Source organism: Chelon labrosus (assembly GCF_963514085.1).
Source record: "Chelon labrosus genome assembly, chromosome: 23".
Lineage (NCBI taxonomy): Eukaryota > Metazoa > Chordata > Actinopteri > Mugiliformes > Mugilidae > Chelon > Chelon labrosus.
Window position 1 is genome coordinate 2,135,195 of NC_140356.1, and position 13,208 is coordinate 2,148,402.

Here is a 13,208-nt window from a genome sequence, read left to right on the forward strand (position 1 = left end):
GTGGTTACCATGCATCGCAGGGCACTATTTACACCAATAGTTAGTGATGACAGTAAACATTAAGCATCAGAGAAGTTGGTTGACGGTGCGATCTCCATGAGTCAATACACAGGAACGCAATCTGCCGTGTCGTATATCTTCTCAAACGGGACTGGGCCTACGTAATCGTACCTGAAATACAACCTAATCCTCTGGGCAGCGCTGTCTGCTGCCAACAATCCTGTTTTTATTCTTTGGTTTTATGGAGGTTCAAATGTGAAATTCGAAGGATTTCATTCCAAAATGTGATACCCCGCACTTGTAAAAACAGCCCTAGTCCCGGCATTAGAGTAAGCCACATGATAGGGGCCACTGTTGAAGCTGTGAGTCATCCCAGCACCTTTGCTTACAAACGGGCTGGTTTTGTCTTGTTTTTGAAATACTGACTGACTGGGCTACTTTAGAAAGCAAATTTTGTTGTTTTTGTTGTTTCTAAAGTGAACACAGGAATTTGAGCAAAGACCAAAGACCACATCAGTAAAATACCCTTTCTACATTTCTGAATGAATTACTCAGAACATCAGCAGCTTTTCTTGTCCTGTAGTCCTGTGAGCAGACAAACAGAACCCAATCACACAAATTCAACAGATATACCATATAGGAAAATGAGCCAATATTACATATCTGTGAGGTGCAAAATACAAACCCTTGTTTTCAGTATCTGGGGTTAACTTCTTGTGTAGCAACTAAATGTTTCCGGTAACTGCTGATCTGTCATCTACAGCGGCTAAGCTCATTCTTTATTAGAGAACCTCTTTGAGATGTTGGTGGTTTTCCTCACATGAACTGTTTGCTTCAGGTCCACCCACAACATTTCTTTTGGATTAAGGTTAAGACTTAGACTTGGCCGTTCCAAAACATTCATTAAGTTTGTCTTTATCCATCTTTAACCAACACTTAAGCTCCTCAGAAAGGTAATTTGTCTGTGCCATCATACATTTCCACAAACATGAGTTGTGAAGATCAGACTGTGAAAAATCATAGATTATTCACCAACTGGGGCACTGAATGAGCCTCATTACACTGATTCTGTCTAAATTAACTTGTAATCCTAGAGATGCACTTACTTTTACAACTCACAGATATGTAATATCGGCTCATTTTTCTGAATGGGGAAATGTTTATTTGATTGTGTTCTCTTTGTCGAATTTCACGTATTCCGTGAAAATCCGCTGATGTTTTATGTCATTTTCATAAAGAAATATAAAAAATTCTAAAGGCTGCATACTTGCTGTATGAGGAATCAAGAACAATTAAGTTTCCACCTTAAAAAAATCTATACGACTGGCTTGTGGAAGTTTATAATTTCAGGCCAAGAAAAGCTTCGCTATGAACAGTGTCATGTTTGTAATATAAATAGAATTAAAAGCAAAAGGGAATGCCAAACTGAGGACCTGCGTTCCTTGATTTATAGCCTACTTTCTATCATCATCTAATATCTAGCAGACACTATATTTGCAATTACTCTAAATGACAGGCTTGGTGCGCTGAGTTTGGCTGACCATGTGAGATTATCCTGCAACGCTTTTGGAGGTGTTGGCAAGGTCAAGCAGCCCGGCACATCTTAAGTGTGTGTGTGTGTGTGTGTGACTGATTCAGGAGTAAAACCCCTCTGCCTGTCAAGAGTTTTCAGACACAGCCCAGACCCGTCACTCCAACGTCCAAAAGCTATCCGTCAAGCGCTCTCCTCCGAGGCCCGGATGCTGCGACATCCATCATCTAAATGTGTGCAAGTGCTGCCGAGGAAGAGCAGGATGGTCCTTTGTTCTGGGGCGCAGAAGAAGTTGCTTTTTATTTTCTCAAACGTTAATGCCATACATGATTCGGTGACCCACAGCAGCAGCACAGGTGCTAAGAAATCCAAAAGGTGGAGGTACTTTAGGACAGTGCGGTTGCAATGTTAAAACCAGAGGAAGAAAGTTCATTCTTAATTCTTCATATACAGTTTTTAAGTGTCCATATTCTGACTTTTTGCTTCTACTCCACTGCATTTTAAAATTAAATACGACACACAAGATTTTTGATTATGTGGCTCGTGCTTGAAAGTTTAAACTGCGTTTTTTATACAGTTTCTTAACAGATTGTACTGCATCCCTTTTCACAGCTAGCATCCTCCCTTTTAAAGAGTTGCCGTTCTAACAGTAGCTTTGAAGACAAATTGAAACATCTGCTGAAGGCAACTCAACACTGTAATCACTGCCCCTTTTATTGGTTTGGCTTTGTAAACAGATTTCCTCCTTTGAATATGTTTAACTTGGTGCGTGTGTGTCGCACACTGCTGTGGGTAATTTTCTGTGATGTTTCCTGTTTGTTTAGTGTGCTTCCAGTAGGTCCAGTACATCCCTAACCCCTAGCAATGAACAATTAGCTTATAACTTAAAAGAGAAGGAACTGAAACGTTCGTTCTCTGGGTTGAGCTGCTGGAGAATACAGGTCACCAAAATCCAAATAGTTCATCTTGTCTTTAGTGTCAGATATTTATTATGTCCTAGAGGAAATACTGACTTCACAGTGACACTGGAAATCGGAAAGACCAGAAGGTCATCCAGTTATATGGTAATGATAATTTAACTTGGACCGTGAATGTCAATCGGGAGTTCTTTCCTCCAATAAAATGTCCAAATGTCAACAAGCCCAGGCAGCAAACAGCCCATAAAACACAATAAAGTGTCCACTAATCATTCCAATAAACTGACTGTACCTCTGCTGCTGTTACCTGATGATGGCTGGAAGAGTGGTGTTTAAACATTCAGTCATCCGTCTGACAAATAGACTTCACTGTGATGCATGAGGAGGAGAAGGAAACTAGACGGCTATTAAGATAATTTGATGTCAGTTGGTAAAAGGTCAGCAGACGGAGAGGAAGTGTAATATAGGAAAGAGGGAGTGAAAGATAGAAGTAGCAAAGAAAAATGGTGCAGCCAGGATGTTAGACAACGAGAGACATGAAAAGAGAAAGACACAGACAATGATGAAATGGGAAAGAGGGAAAGAATAATAAAGAAAGGAGAGACGGCGGTGGTGAAATGCTGTTGCAACCCCATCAGTCTCTTTTAGAGCAGACCTTCCGTAATAAAGACGTCAAATAGAGGTGAACTTCATTCGCTCTGAGAGAGAAATGGCAGGGAACAGGACAGGAGAGGAATTTAAAAGAGGGATACAGTGTAGAAATGAAGTGAGTAAAAATGTAATGAGACAGGACAGGGAAAAACTAAGAGGGAACAAAGACACGGGGGCACGGAAGGACAGAGCAAAGAGAGACAGTGGAGAGAAGGAAGCAGAAGGAAGTCACACGGAAAAAGAGATACATTGTAAGAGTGAGAAAATGCACAAAAGCACAGAAGCAAAAAGTTACAAGGTGAAGAAAGACATTTGAGGAAAGAAAGGCCATGAAATCTGAAAGGAATAAGAAGCCGAGACAAAACTACACTGTAAAACAAAAATCTGTAATAAAAAAACAAAAAACTGGCAGCTGGGGTTACCTGAATAATGAAGTAAATGGTATAACAATTATAATTTAACAATTATAATTTACATATACAGGCTGTGAAATCTTAAAGAAAGAAGAAACCAAGACAAAACTACACTGTAAAAAAACAAACAAACAAAAAAAACGCTGTTGTTTGTAGGGAAAAAAAGAACTCGCAGCTGGTGTTGCCAGAATAATTCAGTAAAAAAACAATTAAGTAAAAATGTCAACAATATTATATGACAACTAATTATTACACTTTAAAAGGGTTAATAACATATATAATGTGTTTCTGAGTAACATTTCCAATGGCATTATAATGGCGTTTTTTACAGTTAAGCAGTGTGTTTTGTTTGGCATTTTTCAGTGTAATTATTCAGGGAATGAACACCACATGAAAAAGATAAAATAAATAAAGGAAAGAAGAAGATAAGAGGAAAATAAGGATCACATAAGCCCTGTTCAGACCAATCAATCCTGGGCAATCCAATCGCAAAGTGGCCAGCTTGAAGTGCAAGTGTGAACCCTCCCAGGACGCACTGAGGTGGTCTGAGATGTATTTGACCAGATTCCTCTGGTAGTGTGAACACACAATGCGTCCTGGCTCACATTAAATACCACCTGATCAGCAGAGGTGCATCAGTGGAGTTTTGCCTCATTCGTTCAGAAGAAAACACACGACTGCATCTTTATTCACCTTGAATACAGTAAATATAGAGTGATGCATTACAGAGAGCAGCTGTTCTAATATTCTTCCGTGCCCCAAAGTATGTCTGTGTTTATTTGCATGCAGAGTGTAAAACTGAAATCGGCTCTTGAGTGCTGGATGGGAAAACATGTGGAGACGCATTTTAATGGCAAGTGCGAACACATGTACTTAAAGCTGCGATCTGATTGCCCACGTTTAAACATCGACCATAGCCTATTTCGTATCTTTCTGTGGTCACATAGATCTTTTCACACTTTACTATGTTGTTTGAACTCATAACCTGGTTTGAATTAACTGCATGGCATTACAGCCACATCCAGTCAACATCTAATAAAGCAAGTCTGTGGGTCAAGGGCAGACTCAGGCTGGTTTCCTCTCTGCCGCCTGTAAAGAGCAGGTGATGACAGTTCTCACATGACTCACTTGGTATCATTTCAATTGGCGGCACATTGGTGAAATCCCACTAACCTCACGCCCATTTTCTACGCTTAACCACAACACACAGAGAGAGATAACAGCTAAGTAACAAGCTAGCTGGATAAGCAGACAAGTCAGCAGAACATAAAACACACAGAGATGCAATTATGGTGACAGCTTCCCACCAAGCCACTGATCCAACATAGAAAACTGTCATGTTCTCAGGGAATTTTATAGCTGTTACAATCAAGTCTCTCAGTGCGACTGGATTTTACACACCAGCTTCAGCGTGGGAGATTCTATACAGTGAGGAAATCACCAAGGATTTAGCTAATGTGAGAAACCATTAAAATGCTATTCGTTTGACAATTGCTAGAGGCTGACATAAAAGAATAAATTCCGACTTTTTAGAAGTGAACTTGGACCCACATCTTCTCTCTGCAAGTCAGTATATGGTTTTTCCACATAGAAATCTGGTTCTCAGCAGAGAACTTTTCATCTATGTCTTTATGGATATTAAATATATATATATATATGTATATATCTATACTAGACATAGACTGTACAAAAATGGGCAACGCAACAGCTCCTCAGAAGTGAAGCCAAAGCAAGTACAGCTCCCCTTGGTGACTGGCTGCAGTATAGGTCATAAGCTCCACCCCCTCCATGTTAGTGGACGGGACTTGGGCCAAACTAAAATGCGTCAAATAAATTTTTGGTTGGTTTCTGTCATTTTTGGTAGTTAATATATTGCTGATGCATACTCAAGTGTCAGTTTTTCTGATAAGTTTCATTTTAGTTATTTGATGCTATAGAAACAGGATGCCATGCTACAAGTGCCATGCCAGCTGCTCAGTGAAGAGGTCCCCTAGGACCGTGAGGGTTGGAAAAAAAAATAATAATAATAATAAGTGTAGTGTATAATCCAACATTTTGTTGTAACTGGTGGAGGTACAGCAGAGCGCAGTATTAATTAAACAAAAACGCCAGCGAGTCTAGAGGAAGTGTGGGCGGGTCATCGTTAACGCGGCTCCGCGTGGCTCCACTCTCGGACTCTGGCACCAAAGTCGCAGGATGCTGCCACCCGTATCCTCGAGAAAGTAGCATCAGTTCAGCCAATGCAAGGGAGTGGGAACGCATTGTCCATATTTATATACAGTCTATGGGTTTAAACACATGCAACATTTATCTGACCCAAGTCTTAAGGCTTCATCAGTGAGAGATATCATCCAAAATTTGATTTTCATCCATCAGTAGTCATGCATATTTTTAAACGCACACATAAAAAAACAGAATGGATATCACAAAAAAATTTGGTTTGATTAGCTGGAGCATTACTTTAACTTATACTAATTATGTATTTTGCCCAAACTTATGTTTGAAATCTTTGAGTATGAAAGTAGGTGTGATTGCGATATTAAAAAAGGTGAAAAGGTGAAAGGAGTCTAAAGCCTCACCATCCAGCAGTCATGGCTGACACATGCGTGTTCCAGCTCAAGCGGATCTTTCATGAGATTTGTCATGTTGAAAATGATGGAATTAATCTTAATAATACAGAGATAAATCAGAGCTGAGTCTGCTTGTTTGTGTGACGTACTATTCACAAAGAAATGAGGGAAACACTACTCAAAGGAAGTATCTCTGAACCTGTAGGATTAACTCTACATTATGAAATTTTAACCTGATATTTGAATTGAGTTAAACCTTGTTTTGACTTGTCTGAGATTTGCAATTCCTGCTGCTGAAAAGCTGCTCAATCTGCGACTTCTTGTCTGCATTCTTCAAATGAGCAAACTACTGCGATGATGGATGTGCATGATGGGAAAAGCTGCTCAAAGGTTTGAAGGTCAAGGGTATGCTATGAGGGGCGGAATTAAATTAGTAAGCTAGCATTTAGACAAAAATGTTTTCACCACTTTTATGACTTCTAGTTTAACACTGTTTATCATTCAGCAGAAAGAATAGGCTTGGGTATAAACCACAGGCAGATTTTAGTGTTTTCTTGAACAACTCTGGAGGAAAATTTTGATTCTCGCGGCAGGCCATCTTTAAGTCTGCTTTATGTCAGCTGTCTGAAAGTCATTATTGTGAGGTGAATCCACAGCTCAACAGCTACACTGGGCTTCTGGCTGCTCCTATTTGCACTCAATCTCTCACTCGGCCTCGCCAAAAGGTTCAAAGAATGAACTACAACGTGCACAAAGGCCAAAACGTATCGCACCACAGACACATGGGCATCCAAAATCTTAGTTTTTATGGTCCTGATTTTATTTTGCTCTCGTCACTCAGCGGTGGAGGACTGACAGGATGAAATGTGTCTGAGCACATCAGTGCAGAACTACGTGTTGCACAGGACAGAAAAAACATTAGTCTGGCTGACGCTAAGTCAATAACACAGGACTGGGGCTAAATGAGGTGGATCTGTCAGTAATAAAGCACAGCCAAATATCTGTAGAAGAACTCTTCAACCCCTACCGCCCTCCCAGCACTACAGAGACAGAAGCATAAAACAGCAGAAATCATGGAAACCCTCCAAACGATGACAGAGCGACTCTCCGAGAAAGGGAAGCTGAGCCAGACAGGCTTAAGAGATACAAGGACACACACAAACAGGAACATCCACATACCCTTAAGCACACTAACTTAAGCACAGACAGACAGATCTATCTATTCAGCCATACGCTGATGCATGCACGCACCCCAAAGACACTCAGACGTCAGCAATGCACACTACTGATAGATTAACATTAAGACACGCAGATCCATTCATTTCAAGAAACGGAACTCACACAGGCTTTAAAAGCCTTTAAAGTCGGAAGACAAATGACTGTGCTTGATTTTTTAAATATGACACATTTGTCAGCAGCTCTCAACTCTCTGTGGCTTTGTCCCACTAAGCATCAATATATCTAGATAAAAGTCCCATAAGACTTTTTTTTTTTTTTTTTTTTTACATTATTTAGAATGTCCTCAGCAGCATGTTTCTTGATGACCCTGATGAAGGCCATGCTGAAACACGTCTAATAAAGTTGTTCCACACACTACAAGTGCTGCTGGAGAGCAATTTCTTTTCCTCCTCCATGCACCTTGGTAGCAGGTGAAGTCGCGCCAGGAAGAAGTCACCACATGAAGTCACATAGAAGTCAAAGATTTTGCCTTTCTTTGAGGGACGGGGACACATAAGATTACTGTAAATCCCACTGTCTTAATAAAAGCCCATAAATATCTACTATGATGTTATCCCACCTATTAAAAGCTGGAATAAGATCATGCATTTTGTAGCAGTCCGATGGAATTAGCGACAAATAGCAGCAAAACTGTGCAGTTCATGTATAGGAATACTAAAGGACTCTAAAATGCTGTTTAGATGTGGCATTCTATGCCTATAAATGCTATTATTTTTGTAATAATTTTATGTAAGATTAAATAAATTCAGCGAATGAGTCTAATTTGTAATGTAAACAGTTGACTCATCGATTTAGCTGTGCTAGCTAACACTTATAAAAGTTAGGCTAGTTCGTGTTACGCCTGCAGTAATTTTTTCCGGGTTTTGACCAGCTCTCTTTAAATAAATGTAAACCTCTATGGTCTAAAAAATCAAAAGCACAAATGTCATTTAAGTGAGTCACGTACGTTGTCCGTACGGTTTTCGCCGTCATTTTAAATTAAGAACAACGGCCGACGTGTGTGTGGGGAGGGGGGGTCTGGGAGAGGCGGCTTTGGGGAGGGAGGGAGAGGTGGGAGAACTGATGAAGAGAGATGCTTTCGGGAACAGTAGGGCAGAAAACGACATAAGCACAATGTTGTTTGAGACATGAAAAACTATTTCCATTCGTTATGAGTAAAGTAGACCCTGGCAGGCTGCCATAGTACGAAGAGTGTATGGGAAACCCTGGATATCATCAGGAGTGACTATGGATACGGGTATTTGCTGTGCCCGTAGTTATTCAAAAGTCTATTCGTTTCATGAAACTGAATGAATGTGAATGAAAATGAATGTGACAACTCCAGAAATACACACACACATAGAGGAAGAATGCATTTAAGCGAACACCATTCTTACCGAGGCAGTTGTGTCCGTCGTGGGCCAGCATGAACCCATCATAGCAGGTGCACCTGTAGTTGCCTGGTATATTGATGCATTCGTGGACACAGCCGCCGTTGTAGTCGTTCTCACACTCGTCCATGTCTGTAAAAAAAAAAAAAAAGAACGCATGTTTTTTTGCAGATAATTAATTGTATTGTTAATCAGCTGAACAATACGGTTTAAAAAAAAAATATTTTCAGTGCTCTATCGGCTCTCACTGGCTGTCTCACTGGCTGTCTAACCCTTGTTCGGACAAGATGAACAGCAGTCAAATTACAAGATTGCAGACATTACTCATGTCTAAGACTCTGTTCACACCTGGTTTTACATTGAGTAATCAAATCATAAGTGGCCAGCTTTAAGTACCTGTGTTCACATCTGGAATTAAAATGCATCTCCACACACACATCCTCAGCCAGCACTTGAGATCTGACAATCACCATACGGCGAGCTGCAAAGACTTATGAATACAGGTGTGAACACACCCAGGACACATTGATGATGCATTTGGAGGTGGTCTGGGATGCATTTTTACTGCATTCTATTTAATAAAAAAAAAAATGTGTGCTTTCAGAGAGTGAGAGACTTCACAGCTTATTCTGAAATATATAGCTTTTCTCCAACCCATGATACACACACGCACACACACAAGACTGACACAAAACGGTGCCGTTTAATGCGAGGTGTGAACGCGATTACCAAAGTCAGACGTTCACACTGCTGAAAGAATATGGTCAGAAGAAACCTGGAAAACACCTCCAAATGTGGTCCACGTGATCTGATCATTCAAATGCGTCCTGGATGTGTTCATACCTGTGCTTTAAGCCAGCCACTTATGATTTGATTATTCAGGATGCATTGAAATAACCAGGTCTGAACAGGGACTACATACTTTTACATCATATTAAAGATATTAAATTATATTAAAGAACTGCAATCCTACAAGAGTGTCCCCTGCGGCATTACAGCTCAGGAAGGAGGCAGTGGCTCAGTCGGGTTGAGGACGAAGAGTGTTTATTCATCTGGGGATGCGCCCCCGAAAACTCCGCGCTGAGCCAGCAGAAGTTTTCGCAGGAGCCACTTGCGAGTGGTTGCCATGAGGAGCCACTTATACAAACAGTCCTCCCCCTCTGTGTGAACAGCAGGACATCCACCAGTCGGTAAAGAAGACCCTGGCCCACGTCCTCCTCCTCCTTCCTCTGCATTAAGGATGACAGAGTGCAGGTACAATGTCCTGTATGTCTCCTGGATTCTGGGACACAGACATTGTTCGGTTCTGTGGAGTTCTGGGTTCTGTCCATGTCTTCCTTGTGCGACGTAGGAAATGAGTTTGATGAATAGAGTTTGTGGCGTTTAATTTTACAATCTATCATCCTGTGTGCGATATCTCACTCTTCATTCTCTTCTTGCACCATAAACTCTTTCCGTCGGTGTCGCCTCTTATTTCATTCTACACCATGGCTGCTTTTGTCAATTCATTTTCACACCTGCTTGTTTATCAGCCAGCCTGTCTGTTTGTCAGCCCTTTCCGACAGCGTGACAGCTGAATCTGATTTCAATGAAGGCGTGAAGCAACTAACGTCACCGATGGGGACGTCCCTGAACTCGCCTTGCGGCTGTTACAACAAAAACTCAAGAAACACAAATGTGCAGATTGCACAGGCATCAGCACTAGAACACATACAAATGCAATCACACATAGAGTATACAACACCAATTAATATGCCGCAAAGACAGGTTTTACAAATAAATACACTGTTCCCAAACCTAAAAAAAACAAGACACCACACTATTCACAGTGATCCTAAAAAAACAAGACACCACACTATTCACAGTGATTCTCTATCCTCAAAACGCTTCCTTTCACGCGATTAACATTGCGATGTTGGCTCAAATGAGATCACTTTGAAGAGCCCAAAAGAAGGCGGACATAAACATGAAAAGATCCTGATCTGAGAGGTTTCACTCGGTTAGAAACCATCATGGCAAAAGCCAAATCAATGCCATACTCTTTGCCATGCAGGACCACAGACATGTTTACCGGAAAACAATTATGCAGGCCAACGCACACACACGAGCGCTTTTTAATTCTGTTTGTCTGATCTCTGGCAAAAGGAGCCGACTTCAAGGACCACTGCAACATTAATATCACCCCATTGCATTCAATGCGGCGACCAGAGCTTTCTTCAAAAGCTGTACACCGAGCGAACGGCTTTAATCGAGCTGCATGTGTGCAAAAACAGAGTTCACTTTGAAGGGAGGAATACATAACAAATGCCAAAAAAAAAAAAACTTAAAAAAAAATAATCAATCCTGGTGGAATTCTGCTTTAAATAGCATGGGCTTTGTGTATATAAACTCCTCACATCCATCACTAGCTCATCCTAAAAGCCATTTGCAACCAATTATGTTGAGCTTTTGAATGGGTGGCTGTTTGGGGAAAGGTTGTTTGGACACTTTGCTGAACTGCCAAATCAGATGGTGTGGTATGGATGTGGTACCTCCTACGCGCTCTGCTTTTCATCTGTCAGAAAGGAAGGGAGGAGGTAAATGCTAGAAATAACGGCCTCGCAAGTGAGGATGAATGAAAAGATGCAGGTGCTTGAACGGCTGAATGTAGTCAGGGTGGGACTACATTCAAACAAAGCTGGTTCAGTTTAATGTATTTGTTTTGAAAGTATTTAAAAAACGTTCTCAAGCCAATAAAATGAGCCCAGGATAGGAGGAACACAACACAAATAATTTGGACGCGTAAAGGCCCAGTACATCAAAGAACTGCTGAACCGCAAAAACCAGGCCAGCTGACACGTACTGTATATTACGTGCATTCATGGAAGGAAAGTAGTCTGTATTCATCATTCAAAAGAAAAAACTGGAAGAGCTACGGTTAGCTAAGAGGCTAGGAAGCTTGCGTTTCTGTGAGCTGGCCTCTCCTGAATCGCGCTGATCAGTTGGTTTACGGTTTAGTCCTTGTAGACGGCCATGTGGTTTTTAGAATAATGCGTATTGGAATGTTCAAATGAGATGAAGGTGGAAAATGAGAAGAGCCTTCTGTGGATGCCCTTCTCGTGCACTGGTTTGCTACGCTGAGCGGCCAATCAGAGTGGTCACTCTGACTGACTATGAGGCGTGAACAAGGAAATACATTTCGGGTTTGGCTGTCTACCAGCCTATTCAGTCCTTGCATTAAGATCCGATTTGAGCTATCTGATCGCAAGTGACCAGCTTTAGGTACGTGTGTTCAGACCTGGCATTAACAAGTGTCTCCAAATGCTTCTCCAGATCCAATCTCAGTTTTGCGCTCTGTATGCAAATAAACCCCGACATCATCTGGGGTGCAGTAGAATAATTTAACAGCTACTGTCTCTGATGGATCTCTACCATTGCTCTAGAACCAAGAACAGCGCTGTTTTATGTGTGTGCGTTATGATTTTGGAACACACATTAAGTTATTATTTATTGATCTCCGCCCTGACGTTAGTTAGACCAGCACAAAACTCAGATTATAACTCATTCGTGAATTCTTACATAGACTTATTGATTTTTCTTAAATTCCGCTGATGCAGGAGCACCTTGTTGAGCATAGGTGGTCGTTAATGCGAGCCAGGATGTGACAAAGTGGAACTAAAGAGTCACGCCTGCCATGACATCTAAAGACTGAAAACATCAGTGGCCCATCCGGTGACTTTTAGCACTGCACTTACTGTATATATGGTTTCGTGAGGTATTACACAGGCACAGGTTTTAAATAAAGCAAAATGCACAATAATAGAGAGCTAGTTAAACCTCAAATGGTGTAATAATGGTGTGTTTTGGAGATAGCACAGTTCAGTTAGCTTTTATGGTTGCCGTCAGCTCAGATGATAGTGATCATGCCATTATGTAATGATTGTGACAAGTCTAGCTGAGAAATCCTGGCACACCACCTTAGTATGATTTAAACCCCCAAACTGCAGCCTCCAATATTTATCACAATGCATCCAATAGATTTAATATTTGCGCAGATTTTGAGGTTTTTTGTTATAACATTTTAGTTTCCAAGAACCCTAGCCCTAGTGAGACAAAAGAACAGAACAGTAGGAAGAACTTCTAGCAAAAAATAACTGACAATAATAATAATGTCAAAGTCACTTTGTCACTTCACTTAGTGCCTCCAGTCATTTTTTCTTCTAATGCAGCACGGTGCATTACATAATACAATATTAAACTACACCTAAAACATTGTACTTCATACAAAAGGTTGTCCAAAAGGTTGTCGAAGTCAAATATTTACACCAACGATTGTACCTCCAAAGACCGAGCTGTGAAACTCCTTAAGTTAGCAGACCTTGGACATTGGACTCAAAGAAGGTGATGAATCTAGTGTAGTCAGAACAACCGAGTCCTGAACAGTCTACTTTCCTTGTCTTCACAGTATCTGACAGCCCTGTGCCAAGATTCTGGTAACTTCCATTTCCCAAGAACCTGACGTGGGTGACCAACAACAG

The 13,208-nt window shown here is 41.0% G+C and overlaps 2 protein-coding genes across 3 annotated transcripts in view; both read right to left on the reverse strand.

Moving 5' to 3' along the window:
* Positions 1-13,208, reverse strand: part of mpped1 (metallophosphoesterase domain containing 1) — a gene marked incomplete at its 5' end in the record, with an annotated part of 203,890 nt that overhangs the window by 173,306 nt on the left and 17,376 nt on the right. The window lies entirely within an intron of this gene.
* Positions 1-13,208, reverse strand: part of scube1 (signal peptide, CUB domain, EGF-like 1) — a 114,431-nt gene that overhangs the window by 82,386 nt on the left and 18,837 nt on the right. For both annotated transcript variants that reach the window (XM_084572988.1, XM_084572989.1), the window contains exon 3: positions 8,698-8,823. In XM_084572988.1, coding sequence (XP_084429114.1) covers positions 8,698-8,823 — 126 coding nt within the window. The remainder of the gene's footprint in view (positions 1-8,697; positions 8,824-13,208) is intronic.